Genomic DNA, 18,815 nt, shown 5'->3' with positions numbered 1-18,815 from the left:
TTTCGAACTATATAATTTATTCCTGTGATGGCAAAGCTGAATTTTCAGCATCAATACTCCAGTCTTTAGTCACATGTCCTTCAGAAATCATTCTAATATGCTGATTTACTGTCAAGAAACAATTCGTCTCATCTGTGTTGACAACAGTAGTGCTTCTTGATATTTTTGTGGAAACCGTGACACATTTTTCAGAATACTTTCATGATTATAAAGTTCAAAAGAAAGGCATTTATTTACAAAAATATATATAATTTTTTTTTTTAACAGTGTAAAAGTTTTGATTCTCCCTTTTCAATTTAATGCAATTGTTGCTGCATAAAATTATAAATTTCTTTCCCCAAAAATGGTTGATCCCAAACTTTTGAATGGCAGTATGACTGTGTATTTTTAGAAAATGGAGACAAATTAAAGTTACGTAGTATCTCTGTGCCTGTCTGAGCAGCAGGGTCAGAAAATAAGCCAATTTGGTAAAACACCAGCTATGAAGATGTTCAGATGCCATCAGGAATTATTTCTCTAATCAGTAAAATAATGCTTCGACTCATTATTCATCTGTAACAAAGTCTTAACAAAACAAAGAGACAATTATATACTTATGTTTATTCAGACAATTGTATGTGGAATCGTTATATACAAACATTAGAAAGACAATGTCAATCCACTCGCTTTGCAGGAATTCAGGCAAGTTTCAGCACTTCCTGTACCATCACTCCAATTCCATCAAATATTTCATGTATTGGTGCTTTGCACATGAAAGCACAGGTGGTGATGATCTTATTTTTCTCATCAACATGAGCCTCGTTCACGTGCTTACAGATGTGCTTGCAGCCAAGCTGAGAAATAGCTTCCGCAGTGTCTGGAACATCTGGATACCTGAAAGCCAAAGATTCAGAAAGTATGCCTCAGTCCTGTCTTTGTATACCAATATCAACATTTTCATGAACAATATGGCAACAGTAAAAGATAATGGTGTACAAAAATACATGGTTTTGTATCAACAGAGATCAGCTTTTTCCATGGGTTCCGTGTTTTGTTTCTTTGTAGGTTCCATCACAATTGCATCATATTTCGCTAAATGAGGACAAATTATTCTAATGCTATAGAATGATACACTTATCATTCAAAGTTCGGGGTCAGTAAGATCTTTGAAATGTTTTTGAAACATATACTGTATTCTTATACTGCATCAAAAATAATTTCTATATAATAATCTCATGTATGTAATAATAATTTCTTATTATGAATATTGAAAGCTTCATATTTTTGTGGAAATCATGATACATTTTTCTTCAGGATAATTTGCTTAACAGAAAGTTCAAAACAGGGTTATTATAGTTAAAAGAACCTAAAATATACCATTAAAAAACATTTACATTACTTGAAATAAAATAAATGTTAACTGAAATAAAATCAAATGTAAAACTTTTATTTTTTTAACTTGACGTACTAAAATAACTAAAACTAAAATAAGATTTTGTATAAATAAAACATGATAAAAACAACAAAATTGCTGTGAAATTTAAACTAACATTAAGATGGAAATTTTAAAACAATATTAAAACTATACTAGTATCTCAATGACAGTAATAATACTGAAATAGAAATCTTTTATCTTTTAAAACATTGTAAATGTCTTTACTGTCACTTATAATCAGCATAATGCAGCCTTGCTGAATAAAAGTTTTCATTTATTTTCTTTTTTTTTATTCTGACCCCAAATTTTTGAACAGTAGTGTATTGTTCTAAACTGCAGCGTTAGTTTGGTATACTATTTTTAGATTTCTAACAAATATTGTAAGTCACATAATTTCAACTCAGAAATCATGTTTTACCTATCATCTTTGTCATGGCCAACAGTGACTTCACAGCCAGGGAAAACCTTTGCAGCCAGCACAGGTGAGATGCAGCACAAGCCAATGGGCTTCTTCTCGGCATGGAAGGCCTGCAGCACTGTTTTAACCTGCTCATTGACCGAGCAGTCTTTGCCCTGGACAGCCCAGCTACACAGGTTCTTGGCTGCTCCAAAGCCACCTGCAAAATAAGGGCGTTTTCACACCTGAAAGTCCGCACCAGGGTCCGAACCGAAGTTCATGTTTTGATACTTTTTATACATTCGGTTAGTTTTGGTTTGGTTTCACATTGCAATCATGCCAGCACACTAAAGAACTTTACATGACGCACTTGCGTCCACTCGTCATCATCTATGTGGGCTGCATCTGGACATTGATTGGTTTGTAAACGGACGTGCGTCTGACGTCAGCGTCTTTGACAAGAATGAATGAACGGACAGACGCATATCACCGCCACTATTGAACAGTGCGCATTGCTTGACTATTTTGTAATAGTTACGTTTAAAAGTGGACATTTCAAGCTTTATATACACATATTTCTCATGTTTGTGAGGCAAGTAGCCTGCTGAGTTTCGGTTTATTTGAGACCCGCTCCAGTTCATGTGTAAAGCATGTGATCGCTCCCGCAATTATTGTCTGCTATAGACTATTTGCTTCTTATTTATTAAATCCAGGCAATTATCGGATTAAACGTTGATTAAAATTAAGATACAATTTATACAAAACGAAATTCCCATTAAAGAAATGCTTTCTAAGCAAAATCATACAAAATTTCGTTCAAAATTATTTCTGACTTTCTGTCTTCTGACATATTGCGCATATTTTCACTTTTCATAATCAGTGTAGCCTAGATTGAATTTAAAAATAACATAATATTTAAACATAAACAGGAACTTCCTGTAAATGGTCTGAAAGTCCGAACCATACAGAAAATGCTTTCACACTAGAAACGAACCGAACCTTTGTTCAGTTTGATCCGGACCGAGACTACCTCTTTTCGTCGGACCAAATTTCGTCTGTTTGGTCCGGACCGTGGTACGGGGGAGGTTTCACACCTGTAATTTTGATTCGGACCAAACTGAAAAGTCCGAAAATCCGGACCAAACAAGGTAGGTGTGAAAACGAATACTAAATGAAATGCTGAGCTGAAGAGTGTATGGAAATTCTTCCAAAAGTAGCCTTAATAAGGGCAGTGTGCTAACCTGGGAAGATGATGGCATCCAGATCCTTTACATCGAGCTGCGAGAGGTCCTGGATATCACCCCGGGCAAGTCTGGCACTCTCCACGAGCACATTTCTCTTTTCCTCTGTTGGGGAGCCTTTCAAGTGATCGACAACATGCATCTGATCAGTGTTGGGTGCAAATATCTTGACCTGTGGGAAGGTTAATCCTGTTAACAAAGTCCTAGACAACATGAACAATGCATTACATGATTTTTTACAAAGTAGGCTGAAAATTATTTGAAACCAGCAACAAAAAAGTTATAAATAAACTTAGATTTTAATAGTTTAGATGGACTATGTAAAGACATTGCAGTGTTGCCACTGCATGAGCCGACATACGGTAATACAATACACTTATAAATATATTAAATAAAATATATTAAATATATTATAATATATTTATATTTCAAGTTGACAGCCTGTATATTACATTACAGCCTCGACATCATTGAATTTTTGTTAGAGTTGTGCGACAGTCAATCATTGTTTGTGGATACGATAGAAATGAATAAGAGTAAACTAAAAGCATACCCGTCAAATCAAGTCAAGTCTCCTTTATTTATATAGCACTTTTTACAATACAGATTGTTTCAAATCAGCTTTACAGTGGTAACAGGAAAATAATGCAACACAAATTGTCTGTTACAGCATTTATATTACCAGTGTAAACTACAAAAATATATAAATCAAAAACTAATGTTTAAAGGCAAATATGTTAATTGATTGAGTAAGCGGTTTTAAAATCAGCTTATTCAGCACAGTGAAGCCTCCATTGACATCCATCCAGTAAAACTGCCTCTGATCTCCTTCCCGGTAGGCTTTTTTTGTTAACCCTAGAGGTTTGGCATAAAATGACTTTGGTGCTACTTTCTGAGTATTTAAATGTTTCAAAAAGGCCTTCAAATTTTTGTATTTGCAATTGTGCTCATCACAGCACTCATAAATAACCAGTGCTTAATAGGCTATTTATTTTCTAACTTAAACATTTTTAAGTTTTAATCTGGACCAAATACTGTAGATATTAATTGAAATGTTCTGATTCTTTATCATTTTTCGGTAACACTTTACAATAAGAATTTACAAAAAATACTTTTTTATTTATTAATATTAGTTAATGTTAATTACAACATTTACTTATACGTTACTAAAATCTAAAGTTGTAACTGTATTATTGTTCTTTATAATTCTTTTGGAATTGAATCTGTTCGAAACATTTGTTTATTTTATAATTTTTTGTGTATTGTTTTATTGAATTGGAATGTTCAGTTATTTTTGTTATAAGAAAAAAGGCTGTTATAGGATGACATCACTTTGCAACTTATTTCAATATCGTGATAATACCATATACCATGATAGAAGTTTAAGCAATTATCGTGATATGAAAATTTGATCATGCCTAGTTACTACCAATAACAATGTAAAAAAAAAAAAAGAAAGCTCTATATTCGCATCCGGTTTGTGCAATTTCCCATGTTTAAAGGAACTGTATGTAAGAAATGTATTTCAATTAATCATAAAATGGCCCTGATATGTCACTAGACATTAAGAAATCATGTTAATTTCAAATACTTATATTACTGACAACGGTTGTCCGGCCAAGATATTGTCATTTTAAAAGTGAAGTTGCAGCCCTTAACTGATGTTGATGTTGACATGTTGTGTTTTGGCCTGAAGCGTCACCCTCCACCTGTCTACCAATCACGAAGTCAGTAGTGTTTCTGCATTCGGGTTGCCAGCTCTGCTCTAGTTACCACTAGGGTTGGGAATCGTGAGAAATTTTCCGGTTCCGGTTCCGGTTCCGGTTCCGCCTAACGATTCCGGTTCCGATTCCGGTTCCATTAAAATTATTAAACAAATAGTGGTAAAAGAAAAAGGCACAATACGCAACTCAAACAATCCATTTTGTGTTTATTACTTGCTCTAAAATTTATTTACAGGTTGGCAATGTCAAAAAAGTCCTGTACTGTACATATATTACAGTATTAATTAAGCCATTCTTGCAACACATTTTTTTTCAAATGAACACCTCTGAAATTGTCTTATTACATTTTATCTCTCTGTCTCTGAATAAAACCAAGTTATAAATTATATTTATTAGTTATATTTATTAATTAGTTATATATTAATTTAATAGTAATTCAGTTATTCAGTGAACTTGTAAATAATAAATTGCAATTCAGCATTACAAAGGTAATTGTGCCTAAACGCTTACCTAAACCATGGTGACTCAACGGTTGACAAATATATATATATATGCCTTTCACTATAAATCTGATATAAGCCCTGAGGCACTCTGTGCTGTAGCAAATGTTTTGTCAAATTGCTAGTGCAGCCTCCTTTGCATGTTATTAACTTTTCACGTGTTACATTTTGCTTCATTATCATTCATTCTTTGGAAATGAATCCATACTTGTGACTTTCTCTTCGCCATGCTGGTGGTCAACGAGAAAATATCTGACGCAAAACCGTAAATGTGTAGCGCGAGGGCTTTCAGTGCTGAACTGCGTTGCCCTCCTGGAAGCGGCAGGCAACGTAATTAATATTCATGATGAGGTGAGCCAGGGTTGCCAGGTTTTCACAACAAAACCCGCACAATTGCACAATCGTTTCAACCCGCGGACATGAAACACAGCCCGCGGCAACAGTGGAAAACGGGAAAATCACGGAGTTGGCAACACTGGCTGTCACTCGCTATGAAAGGATACGCTTCCAGCGCTTCGCACACACATTGCACCAGAACCGTTTTCGGAACCGAAACTTAGGAATTTCGCGCGGTTCTGGTATTTTTCAAAAATCAGTTTCGGTTCTGCATAAGAACCGGTTCTCGGTTCCCAACCCTAGTTACCACAGCTGCAGCTACAAACTTTTTGGATAAACAATGTCTAACTTTACGAAACCTAAACGACCTCGTTATGAATCAGAAAAACGTCGTGACAGTGTCCGAAATAAAACAAGGATTTGTATAAGAGATGCCTTTGAAAGATGGAGACGGCTGAAAACGGAGAATAATTTGAAGACAGACGCCAGCGTTGCTAATTTTCTCCTGGACAGGTTAGGTTCATCTATGTTTGGCTAACTTGTACTTAATGTAAATGGACATTTCAAATATTCATGACAGTCGAACAAAGTTATGCATGTTCGAGCAAAGTAACGTTAGGTTAGCGCAGATGGAGGAGGTGGGTCATTGAATTGAAAAGGTAACGTTAAGGAATTGTTTGGTAAATAAAAACGGAGAGTCGTCATTGCTAACATTAGTAATGTATTATCAGAGCCCGTTTCTCTGTCATTATGCTGGGACGCTGAGGAAAACAACATTAGCACGCCTATTATGGCAATGTGAAAACGTATTTGAGACAGTAGCCTAACGTTACCTCGGCAAAAATTATTCCTCATTCGTTCTTCGCATATATAGTGGACAAAACATGCTGCAAGTTGACCTGTATGACCATTGCTAATGTTATTTAGCTTTGCTGTAATTTTACTATAGTATTTTTTAATGTGGGAATGTACTGTCACATACGAGCGTTCATATTTACGATTATATTTGGCTAATCGCCATTAGTAAGTTTTTGCGATTCATAATTACTTCACAAAACATCACTCTTGAAGCATAAACATAATTAACAGAAAGAAAAAAAACCTCGTCACTTGCCATTGAAAGCTCCTTGTAGCAGCCTACGTTCCTGCTGGATCCTGCAGCCTATCTGGCAACCTCGAGTCAGGGGGAGGGGGAGAGGGGATACACCGCTCTACAGTAATTTGAAAGTGATTGCAGTAACTTACCAGTTTTGGCCACAGTCCTACATACAGTTCCTTTAAAGGTCCCATGGCATGGCATTTTTCTATTATTTTATAATGTTTCCTGAGCTGTACTTATATTGTTAGTATGACCTTTACATCATAAAATGTCATAATTTAGAAATAAAAGGCATTTTTTTCTATACTGCTGTTTGCCCTGTGGCTGAATGCCCTGCTTCAAGAGGCGTGTCTGCTGTGAGACTTCAGTAAAAACACCCACTGTTGTGATTGGCTGACATCTTTGTATTTTAAATGAGCGGAGGGGGCGTGGTTTAACGAGGTCTACGAGGCACGAGCTGCTGCCAGAGAGACGGATGGACCTGAGTTCACTTCACATCAGTTCTCAGCATGTCTGAACTGTTTTATTAACAGCATATACTTCAGGTTATTAGTCTATTTCTAGTCGGAGGGACTGTCACTCATGTCAGAAAGTTAGTAACTTTAGTAAATTATGGATCAGCGCTGACTGGAGACGCGAACCGTTTAGAACGATTCAGTCCGATTTGGTGAACTGATTCGGTTCACTAAAAAGAACTGGTTCAAAAGAAAGATTGTTCGCGAACCGGACATCACTAATGTACCAGAGATGGAGCTCAGCGATTGCTAACAAAGTTATTTATAGTAACTACTGAGTTATGAGAGCGCTGTCAGTCAGCGCGAGTTTATTGTGTTTGTATCTGAGAGTTCTGAATAAACACGAGTCCCAGTCACACCGAGTCCGTCTTCTCTTCATCATTATTCTACCAACTTTGTAACACATGCAAAGTACCATTACAGCTGTCGAGATGAATGAGCTAAAAGTAAGTGTTGATAAAGTGTAAAATAAAATAAAAGCGTCAGTGACGCGCGTTGAGTACACAGCGCAAACAAAGACACAACAGCAGTAATCGAATGTAATCCAGTTTATTGTGGGGAAAGCTGGCTAGCCTAGCCGGATATGCTCACGCTTACCCCCTTCTGCTTAATCTCACGCCGCGTTTGGTGCCTCCGCTGTGGGCCAGATGCAGTACTGGGGGTCGGGGATGTTGAAGGCCGAGCTTCGGCGTGTGTGAGGTTTATCTCTGCTGATGTTGAGCAGAAACTCATGACTGTATGCACATTTTAGAACCGATAGACGCGACGAGGACGTACAAAAACACTGACTCACAAGATATAAAACACGAAAACACCGTTCTGTCTGGAGAGAGAGAAGCCGCATTGTGTGCACGAATAATAAATAATTAGCTACACATCAGAAATAACTGATCACAGATCAGAAGGAACTGAAAAAAGACTTCTGTTTTCATTTGTACATCCAAACACTGAGAAACTGCCAGCGTTCACTCGTTCACAAGTAATGATCTCTCGACTCGAGCGCTTGCATGGGCGTGGCAGATTCTCTGGGCGGAGGAAAGGGAGGAAACTGTTCCTGCTTGGACGTCAAAGCAGGAGACTTCAGGATTGGCTCGTCTGGCCTGTCATTTTCTCAAAGGCAGAGAGAGACAGCCACAACTCGGTTTTACACCGATCAACATTTCTATCCACTTGGGGACAATATTCAGGCTAGGGGAACTCATATTAATGTTGAAAAACCTCATAAAATGAAAATTTCATGCCATGGGACCTTTAAGTAACGTTAAGTGATCTGAATTTTTTTTTTTTTAAATAGCACCAACTTGACTAGTCATATGTCCTCTAGATGGGTTAACTTTGTATTGTATTGCTCCTATATAATGTTTTGAATGGCTGGATTATTGCCCTCTATGCAGTGGAGAACATTAGAGCTGATAGTCGAAGGTTCACATAAACTTACAGTAGCTTGCTGACGGCTCAGGTGAACCAGAACCGCAGACGCCTCGTGGATTTCACTTCCATCGAACACACCGCAGCCTGCCAACACCACAGCGACACACTTTCCCATGTCTCTAAATGAAACTAAGTCGCGAATTCAGTGAAGATAGCAGTGAACTTGAAAGGTTACGAACTTCTGTCCTGGGGTGAATGAAGAGTGTAGCGTTGTTGCAGCGTAAACGAATCGTTCTTTTGAATCGGATCTTTTTAGTGAATCTGTTGAACAGTCTGAACCATTCATTCTGAATAAACAACTCACTGAGCTGAACTGAGCAACCGTCTCATTCTTTCTTTCTTTGTAAGATTTTGTTACAAAGACAAAATATTAATTTGAGATACATTTTATTGTTGTTAAATGACATTATAATTTATAATATATAATTTATATATTTATATTTTTTATTAGCTGAATCATGCAATAAACATTAACACATGAAATTACAACAAACGCCTTAATTGCAATTTTTAAAAAATGTAATAAACCACAATTTGTGCTTGTAGGTTGAAAGCTTTACAAGGTAACATAATCGCGGAATGCTTTTTAACATGCTCTTTATATTGAACTGTTCTAAAGAACCGTTTACAGCAAATGACTCAATCACTCATACAAGCGAACTGACTAACGTTAGGCATCTGGGAACTTTTATTTTGAAATTACTCATTTTACTAATAAGAGACGAGTCGTTTCCGTTTCCTGTCAACTCAGTTGACATACATGCATGAAATATATAATAGTTGGTTGTTATGGTAGTTTTATCCAGTAACATTTCGAGAGATCGTGGGTATTTGTGCAAATAATATTACATTTCTTGATGCGATTGCGGTTACATAGTCTACTTACTGAGTGCAGTACTGGGCATGTTTAATTAATTCTAGCTAGCTTGCTAGCTAATAACCTTTCTAGGGAGCGCCCAACACAAGTCAGTCGTCTGATAATGGCAGGATTGTATCGAGTTCTTCTGACATCTGCCTCCACTGTCACAAAGGTTAGATTATTTCACATCAGTCTCGTTGGATAAATCGTGATGGTTTTATAATAGTCAAATGACTTTTTATTTATTTAATTGCAGAATCTGACACAAGCCACATCATGTCGCACTAAATTCACGAAGAGTCGCATCCCTCCACAGGTACGTGACCGTTCTAATGTACATGCATCGTTTTATCTGATTCAGTTTATTGAATGTAATGACATCACGCCATCTCCTCTTCCTCCAGGTATTTGAGGAACGAGCAAAAGAACACGACAAGTACGGTGGTGATCCAGAACAGCCACATAAATTACACATAGTGACACGAGTTAAAAGCACAATGAGACGACCATATTGGGAAAAGAAGGTTATAAAGAGCTTGGGGCTCATGAAGGTGGGATGTGGTCTCCAATTTTTAAAAAAGTATTTTGTGAAATAGTATCACAACTAAAATGTTATCGTTGAATACATCTTGTTCGTTATAACCAGGCGCATGAACCCCGTGTCCACAAGAATACACCTTCAGTGAACAATCTATTGAAAACCATTAAGCATCTGGTTAGGTATGTTGGACTATGTTGGCATTTCATAACATTTTAATATCAGCTGATGATGATTGCTAATTATTACAATAATAAACCTATTCCAATATTTGTATCTGCAGGATTGAGCCACTCAAGCTTCCGTATGGACTACCTGCTGAGGAGGACATGGCCAACACATATCTGAACAGCAAAGGGGAGCTGGTAGTGAAACGTCTCCTGAAACCACTCGAGCAGAAGGCCATTGAGTCATAGACATTTTCTTGCCTATCATGTGTTGTGTATTTGCTATTTGTTTAATAAAGGTTTGAATAACTTGATTATTTTAATTGTTACAAAAGCACGCCTCTCAAACATTAGTCACTCTGGTGATGTATTATTTAAATCACTGGTATGTTCAGATTTTGTTTCCATTGACATGAACAGCACACGCATATATAAAACAAGTTTAATGAGTCATGTACTGCTACAAAAGAAAAAAAGCCTGCACTTCCTTCACATCAATGGGAGAAAGAGGTGACAATTCCTAGTGGAATACAGAAGCTTGCTTCCTTGGCACTTGTTTGATACTCACTAAATTAAGCATCAGTCCATCAGAGGCAGAAATATTGATTTGGTGTTTGTTTAAATTTAAGTTTCCAGTTATCATGTCTTCCAGAAATGATGCTTCATAGAAATGTTGCACTTCTAAAGTGTAGGTAAAAGGATATAAATTAAAGTATTAATACCCTCTCAGGTGGTGTCCGGTTAACTTAAAATGATCAAACATAGGAGAAAGGTGAGAAGAAATTAAATAGACACCGCAAGAAAAACAAGTGATCACAAAGATGTGTTACAAGACTTAGGACTGTTATGTTGGAAGACGGAGCTTGATGTTTTAGTCCTCTAATCCTCATCAGATTCAGAATCCGAGTCATAACCTTTGCCTCTGATGGTCTTTTTCTCCACCTTGGTGAACTTTGTCCCCGACTTCTGCCCAATTGTTGGTGGCTCCAAAATATTTCCACTACAAAAATAAAGGATACAAACATAAAAGCAGTTAATACAAAAAGAAAAGTGATAGTGTGTGTACAAACATACCGTTAAAAGCAGTGGATCTCAACCTTTTTGACTTAAAGGTCCCTCATTGTGTACAATATTTGACACCCCCTCGAAGGGTAACTTCAGTGATTTAGCATTAGGCTTTGTATCAGTAGAAACCCGGTAGTATATTCAAAGTACGGTACTTTCCCCCCTCATATCCCCCTGAGACCAGAGAATTATGCATTTTATTTCTGGAAAAATTCCTCCAATGATGCAAATATCGTCATTTTGCTTCATCGGGTGATTTTTTGGCCAGAGGCTAAAGACTACAGCCACTAGATGGAGCGGTTCCGCATGTTATCAACCGCCCATAGGGGAGAGATCTCACGCACAGAATGTAAGACACAGACGGCCGCATGGACAATCATAATAACGGAGCGCGGTGCAGAGCAAAGTGAGCGTTTCAACTTTTCAATGAATTCCTGTGATAGTTTAGCTTCCATATGCGATCTGAAAACGTGCCAGACTGGCGCTTAACGTTACCTCAGCTCAGCTCTTCGTGATGAATGAAATCTGACTCTGCTGCATCTGTGACGTGACTTTCGCTCGGCTCACTCACACTTTATTGAAAAGACACGTTCAGTTTTTAATTGTAATGTTTATTCTCTAACTGAACGAAATGACTGTATTACTATGAAGATCAAAACGAAGGTGTACAGAGTGGCCTCCTAGGGCAGCGAAGCAAGTGCATTCTGGGAGTTGTTGTCTTTCATCAAGCGGCAACCTCCCGCAGTTTCTCTTGAAGCCAATACGGAAGTGCCTCAAACTGCAATTCATCCACTGGCCGCTAGGGACAGGATCCAGAAGGGAGCAGAATCTCATTGAGCCCCATGTTAAAATGGCCAACTTTAGAGCAGAATAAAACATGTTAAGAGCCTGGTACAAATTGTGCTTTTGGTCTATACGGCTCATTTTGCCCTTCATGACAACTGTGAGGGGTGTGAATTTTTTTATAACTCATTCGTTTACATTATATAAAGCCTTAAAATTCTGTATAATTAAGGGCGTGGCCATGTCGAGTGACAGGTGGATAGCCATTTATCTGCTGTCTGTTAGTCATCGCGTCACTTAAGCTCACTTAAGCTCCGCCCACATCCCGCCTTTTTGCCCATTTTCTGTTATCCGGGAGTGACGCGCTGCCAAGATGGCTCGTCCCTACTTTGCGCTTCAGAACGGCTCATCAGAATCCTATGGGTGACGTCACGGACACTACGTCCATATTTTTTTACAGTCTATGTCTTTCATCCACATGAGACAAAAATACATTTTCTGTCTTTTCTCAGTCTAGAAGGCACCAAATTTCCCAGTTTAAATACAAAGCTTAATGCTAAATCACTGAAGTTACCCTTTAAGGGTTTGAATGAAGGATTTAATGTCTCACTCCTTAAGATAGTACCTTGTCGCCACCTACTGGCAGTTACTTTCATATTTAATATACAATTTGTTTTTTAACTATCTTCCTGTTCAAAATATTGTATGTAAAATATGAATAGTATTATGCATTTATAGCCATGTTAATAAACAAGTATTTAAATAAATGTGTTCCCCTCGGTAGAAATAACGTTTCACTGTCGGTGCCAGGTTGAGTGACAAGTAACAACAATTAAATGGAGGTTAATGGCGAGGATGGTGCATTTACAGTAACGGATTGCCAGGTAAACAAATAGAGGAGCCAGGTCGAGAGTCAGGCACATATAGCAGTGACAGGGACATTTAACAGTGACAGGCACATATAGTGGTGCCAGGTCAAGTGACAGGGGCATTTATATAGGTGCATATAACACCAATGGAGCCTGAGGATGGCACATTTCGCCAGGTAAGCGAATATAGGGGTGATGGGTCAGTGGAAGCTGCCACTCGCAATGCCAAGCCCAGCGGCAGGCGGCTTTAACTGTGACTGTCGGGTGTCACCAGCCACTTGTGGTACCGGGTCGACTGGCAGGCAGCATTGACAGTGATGTGTCAGGTGGCACCTGCCAGTGTCGGGTTGAGTGATGTGTCTCAGTGGCAGCTGCCCCTGCCATGGAAAGTCCCCTACTGGAGTTTATCACACATCTACAATTGCACAAGCACCTGTAACCCTGGTAGACGGAAATTTCTATTTAACTCTTTAACCCGATTTCGCTTCTCAGCTCATTTTAAGCCGTTTTCAGTCCACTTAACCAGCAAGCAAAACCAGGCTAATTACATTAGAGATGGCAGAGAGAATAGACACAAGCTCTAAAACACAAGCTCTGTCATATTCTGAGACTGTTTTTCTGAAGAGCGCTCAACATGGTGACGGGAGTGACTGGCACATGACGACCGGTCGTGAGGCCGATACATATACCCCTTTTCCACCAAGGCAGTGCTGGTGCGGAGCCAGAGCCAAGTTTCAAATCGGTTCTTTGTCTTTCCACACCCAGAGCACCAGCTCCGAACCAGAAAAAATGGTTCTTAAGTAGCACCAAAACATTGCTGGTCTAGAAGTAAGAACCGCTTGCGTCAGGGGCTCACCGTGACCAACAAGACGAACACAAACTTGTGACCGCCATTGTTGAAATAGCAGCTAATGGAGCTAATAGCTGCTCGATTGTAATCTCGGTCTATATACAAATCACGGTGAGCTGCACGAATGCATTGGATTGGCTGTGTTTTGATGCCGATGTAGGATCGTAAAGCCATGTGTATCAATAGAAATGCAACGTCGCCATTGTTGATGGAAGGCTTGTTAGAGATGCATCGGTGGTGTGCAGACTGATCACCGTATGACATCAAAAGTACAGCAAGAGCACACGACTCATGCTTTTGACTCGCTCATGCTGTATTTTAATATCATGCATGGATCGGTCTGTGCAGCGCCGATGCATCTCAAACGAGCCTGGTGTGTTTCAGTTGTTGTGTTTCCCGCTGCCTCGCTAGCGTTGCTGAGAAAGATGAGACGTATACAGTGACGTAAGACCTGGCTCTGTGGTGGCTCTCTAGCATGTGGAAAGGCAAACCGGTTCTTAGAAGGCTCGTCAGTCGAACCAACTCCGAACTGGCACTAGCACTGGCTCTGAACTAGCACCCGGTTCATTCTGGTGGAAAAGGGGTAATAGAGAAGTGTCAGAGCCCTCACGAATCACACTGTGTGAAATACAGACAGAACGGAGCGCCAAACATCCCACCGCTGTTTGGACAGATGATATGCAAACTACATTTCTCGGCTGGATAAAGCAAATCAGCATCTCGCTAGTGAAGTTTTGATGGATGCGGATTGTAATCAAGGTAAAAGGCAATTCCGGTGTCGTGCAGGAGTCATGAGTCCATTATATTGATGCGTGTATATTTGAAACCGTGCATGTGTGCTCTCGACGGACTGATCACACATTTGATTTATGCACAGAACTGAACCGTGAGTAATTTGAACCGTTACACTCCTAATATAGACACACACATACATATACTTACACAGTCTGCACTCACCTGTAGTTGATGATACTTGAGCAGCCCAGTCTCCACTCCAGCATTTCGGTAGGAAACTCGTCTGTGTTGCCCAGATCGGTGAAGCCCACAATATAATCCTTGGTCTTCCCATCCTTCACCAGAGCCAGTGTTGGAATGACTTTAATCTTCAGCCTCTCTGTTAAAAATGGAGCCTTCTCAACATTCAGCTTGATGAACTTGGTTTCCAGATGTTTCTTAGCCAAAACAGCTAGGTGCTTGTCCAAAATTTTGCATCTTTGAAAAAAGCAAACAAACAAACAAACAACCACTGAAAATAGCTGTACGCACAAATTATTTATAATAAAAGGACACAAGGAAAGCAATAGAAAACAAATATATCCTCAAATACCTGAAGGTAGAGTCTCTGTAGAAATGGCAGACAACACTTTTGCTTTCCTTCACCTCAGCAAAAAAATCTCTCTCACTTGGGATCTCTCTGTATTCACCATGTCCTTTAGATATCCACTCCTGAGGACACACATACCACAATTTACAAAGGTTAAATCACATTATTGGGGGGAATCTGTGCCTGGTTGCATAAAGCACCTTAAGTGTAATTTTCCCTTAACATCGCCATTAGCCTAGGTTTCCATTAAACTTAAGGGTGTTGCAGAAAATTACCCCTTAAAAGGGTTAGTTCACCCAAAAATGAAAATTCTGTCATCATTTACTCACCCTCAAGTTGTTCCAAACCTGTATACATTGCTTTGTTCTTCTGAACACAAAAGAAGATATTTGGAAGAATGTTTGTAACCAAGCAGGTAGAGCAACCATTGACTACCATATTAGGGGAAAAAATACTATGGTAATATTTTTATTTTTATTTTGTGTTCAGCAGAAGAAAGAAACTCATACAGGTTTGGAACATCATGAGGGTGAGTAAATGATGACATTTTTGGGTTAACTATCCCTTTAAGGGAAATTCTTAGGGTTTATGGCGTTTTACATAAAGAAACCCTTAAGCATCTATTTTTCACTCCATTTAAAATCAATAGGAGTTGCATAAAGGCCCTTAACTGTCATTTTCCTAAGTATAACATAAGGTTTTGGAAAATGCACCTTAAGTGTTACATGGAGTGAGCAGGTTGGCCGCTTTATATTATAAACATATTTTAAAGTAGCCATTTATTCACATATAAACATTGAGCTTCCGTTAACCATATCAGATGTGCCATGTATGTAATTTGATCAAACCTGCGTGTGTTCTTGCGCTTGCGTGCACATTTGAGCTTCCAAAACAGCCCAAATCATATGGATAACTTATGTCTTTCAATGGAAAAATTCTATTTTTTTCTAAAGATGAATGAAAGGGTTTGGAACCATATGAGGGTGAATAAATGATGACAGAATTTTATTTTTATATCTGGTCCTTCTCTTTTTTGGTTCTCTTTCCCCTCCTTATCCATGTTACATTGTTTTCTGTGAAAACATTCCACTATCTGTATAACAAATAACATCCATGGCAACGATATAAAGGGAAAACCTGGGTCGCTGTCATGAAACACTTAACGGTTTCCCTTACCTAAAGGTGATGATACACAGGGCAACTTTTGGTTATTTAAATTTTTATTACACTGACCTGTTTCTGTTTCTGAGCTTTCTTAAGAGCCTCGAGCCTTCTCTCCTTGAGCCGGTCCAGGTCATCTTCATCCATGCTCTGCAACTTCTCTAGTTCTGCATCCAGCTGCTCTTCCACCATCCGTGCCGACTGCAGCACCTGCTGCTCCAGAGCTTTAGCTACAACCTCCATTGACTGACTGGCCATTTCCTGTAAAGACAAACAGCACATTATTGAATACAATAAATTAAACAGTGAACTTTGTGAAATTATGATTTTAAAAAAACCAAGCTACTTTCGACCTCATTTTTCTACACGGTTAAATAACTGTATATCACACATTTAACAGGTCTCAACAACAACGTAGCATTTGTGCTTTTAATGTTATTAAAGTGAATAGTATAAATGTGTCTGAAGAAGTAACGTTAGAGTTCTGAAGTGCATACAGTATACAATTTAACAGAGCAAACGCTACTGATGTATGGAAGGTGTGGCACACGTTAAACAATAGTCGTCGGGTTTTTGTATGGGTATTTTGTTACAACGGAGGCGCTGGTACTAGTAGTCGGCCAGTGCCTCACTACAACCGCATAAAGACAATCATGCCAACTTGGCTTTCCGTCTCCAGCTTTCCGTGTCTTTGTCTCATCAACAACTGCTGATTTTAAAAGACAATAAGCTCTTGTAAATAATGACTGTTGATTTTAAAACGGTTATGTAGGGCGTTGTGCCAAATCGCGCTAAGTGCTAGCGTATTGCTTTGGCTTCAAAGCTCCGTGGTAACGCGGCAACAAAGACTGCAACGTTAGCTAATCGGCACGCGACACACTCTCCAAAGCAACAACAAGCTAGTAATAATGTAACTGAAATGCGAATTAAAATGTAGATTTTTTTTAGAAATATATGTAATGGAACAGCACTTACCAAACACCGTATAGTTTCTAGAAGGCGACACACACAGACTGGCTGACGCAGGGTTTTACGTAGAGGCGTCGACTGGTTACGTCAACGACATCCAATCGTAGAGCTTTTGACGCATTTCAGAATATAATATATATTATTGTTCTTTCATAAAATTAATGCAGATAAAATATTTTCACCTAGTTTAATGCAATTGTCAAAAATCGCACTTCATTTATTTTCTGGCTTAGCCTAAACCTAGGCTACAGGCATTTACCATGGTAACCATAGTTATACAAAAGTTATAATAATTAATAACTAGTATTTTGCTACATTACATAAAAGCTTATTCTACAAACACAATTTAAACGTATGTACAGTGTAGGACAATCGAAATAGTACAATAAAATATATGTGAAGTATATGCTCTAGCGACCTTAGATTGGGTTATTTTTTTATTCTGTGTAAAATTTGTTTTGAAATTGAAAATTTGAAAGATACTATCTATATTTCCAGAGCTCAATGCTAAGGAGCTTTTCTACAGGTTCATTCTGGTTCAGATTTTAACTTTACCAACCACAAAAAAAGTATTATTTGTATTTTTTTATAAATATAAAGACAAGAAAACAGTCAGTCATAAAATAAGAACAAATAAATACAACCAGGGCAGGACTGAATCTTAATAATCAGATTCTTACATGTAAACAATAAATTAAATTCAGAATAAATAAATAAAAAACATGGTAAGGCTAATCAAAATCAGCATCAACAAAATTCATCTTTGTATTATACACCTAATGCAGCTCAGACGTGGCATGAATGGATTTACACTGCAATTATAATTGCATAATCAGTGTTGGGTGTAATGCATTACTAACTAATACATTAATTACTGTTATTTACTTTTCCTTCAGAAAGTAAAGTAAGGGATTAGTCTTAATTTGTCTTTAATTTAATTACAGTTAACTTCTGAATAGGCTACTGTATAACAATTCTATATAAAACAATAGCAGATTTAACATAAAAATTCTCATGTTAAAATGTAATATAACTTTCTCTCTTTAAATATTTTGGTCAGTTAATGAATAATTTATGCAGTTTTATATTATTTATTTGAAAGAATTCAAAGAGTAGTTTCATCTTTGTATTGTTCAACTGGTCGAGGTTGATATGGGATTTAGAAAATAAATAATGGAATACTTTTTAGAAAGAGAGAGTAGTTATTAATCTAATTACACTGTTGAAGATGCATCAAAATCCAAAATACTAATTTATTTAACTTAGCAAACAACTGTATGAATGGATAGCCTAACCACCCATTCTGGTAATTTAAGAAGAAATAAAGAGAAATGTTTTGTTTAAGAAATGGAAAAATAAAAATTAAGCTAGATTGTGTGTAGTTTTTGTTCATGGGTAAAATGTATTAAATGATGCTTTAATATTTGCTTCACATGAGTGGGTAGGAACACTGACACCTAACTGAATCATTTACTCATGTGATTCGTTCAAGCATGCTGATTCTTTGAGCAACTGAAAAAAGAAAGAAAGAAAAAATCTCTCTCAAAGTCTGGAGCTGAAATATTGAAATGGG

At 37.9% G+C, this 18,815-nt stretch overlaps 3 protein-coding genes across 3 annotated transcripts; 1 reads left to right on the top strand and 2 right to left on the bottom strand.

The window, feature by feature from the left end:
• Nucleotides 1–580: 580 nt before the first annotated feature.
• On the bottom strand, nt 581–8,901 carry LOC307129668 (glutamine amidotransferase-like class 1 domain-containing protein 3, mitochondrial). Its single transcript, XM_079822291.1, has 4 exons — nt 8,665–8,901; nt 3,053–3,224; nt 1,833–2,031; nt 581–873 (listed from the first exon to the last, which is right to left on the bottom strand). Exons 1-4 carry the CDS (start codon nt 8,770–8,772, stop codon nt 678–680), a joined length of 675 nt encoding a protein of 224 aa, XP_079678417.1. The 5' UTR covers nt 8,773–8,901; the 3' UTR covers nt 581–677.
• Nucleotides 8,902–9,358: 457 nt separating this feature from the next.
• On the top strand, nt 9,359–10,535 carry mrpl30 (mitochondrial ribosomal protein L30). The gene is made up of 5 exons (XM_079821390.1): nt 9,359–9,688; nt 9,773–9,832; nt 9,921–10,067; nt 10,163–10,236; nt 10,338–10,535. Exons 1-5 carry the CDS (start codon nt 9,638–9,640, stop codon nt 10,468–10,470), a joined length of 465 nt encoding a protein of 154 aa, XP_079677516.1. The 5' UTR covers nt 9,359–9,637; the 3' UTR covers nt 10,471–10,535.
• A 62-nt stretch (nt 10,536–10,597) lies between these two features.
• txndc9 (thioredoxin domain containing 9) lies at nt 10,598–17,322 on the bottom strand. Its single transcript, XM_079821389.1, has 5 exons — nt 17,249–17,322; nt 16,346–16,534; nt 15,116–15,234; nt 14,746–15,000; nt 10,598–11,221 (listed from the first exon to the last, which is right to left on the bottom strand). Exons 2-5 carry the CDS (start codon nt 16,529–16,531, stop codon nt 11,101–11,103), a joined length of 681 nt encoding a protein of 226 aa, XP_079677515.1. The 5' UTR covers nt 16,532–16,534; nt 17,249–17,322; the 3' UTR covers nt 10,598–11,100.
• Nucleotides 17,323–18,815: the final 1,493 nt, after the last annotated feature.

The sequence above is a fragment of the Gobio gobio genome (assembly GCF_949357685.1).
Source record: "Gobio gobio genome assembly, chromosome: 7".
NCBI lineage: Eukaryota > Metazoa > Chordata > Actinopteri > Cypriniformes > Gobionidae > Gobio > Gobio gobio.
This window is presented reverse-complemented; position numbering and strand designations above follow the sequence as displayed.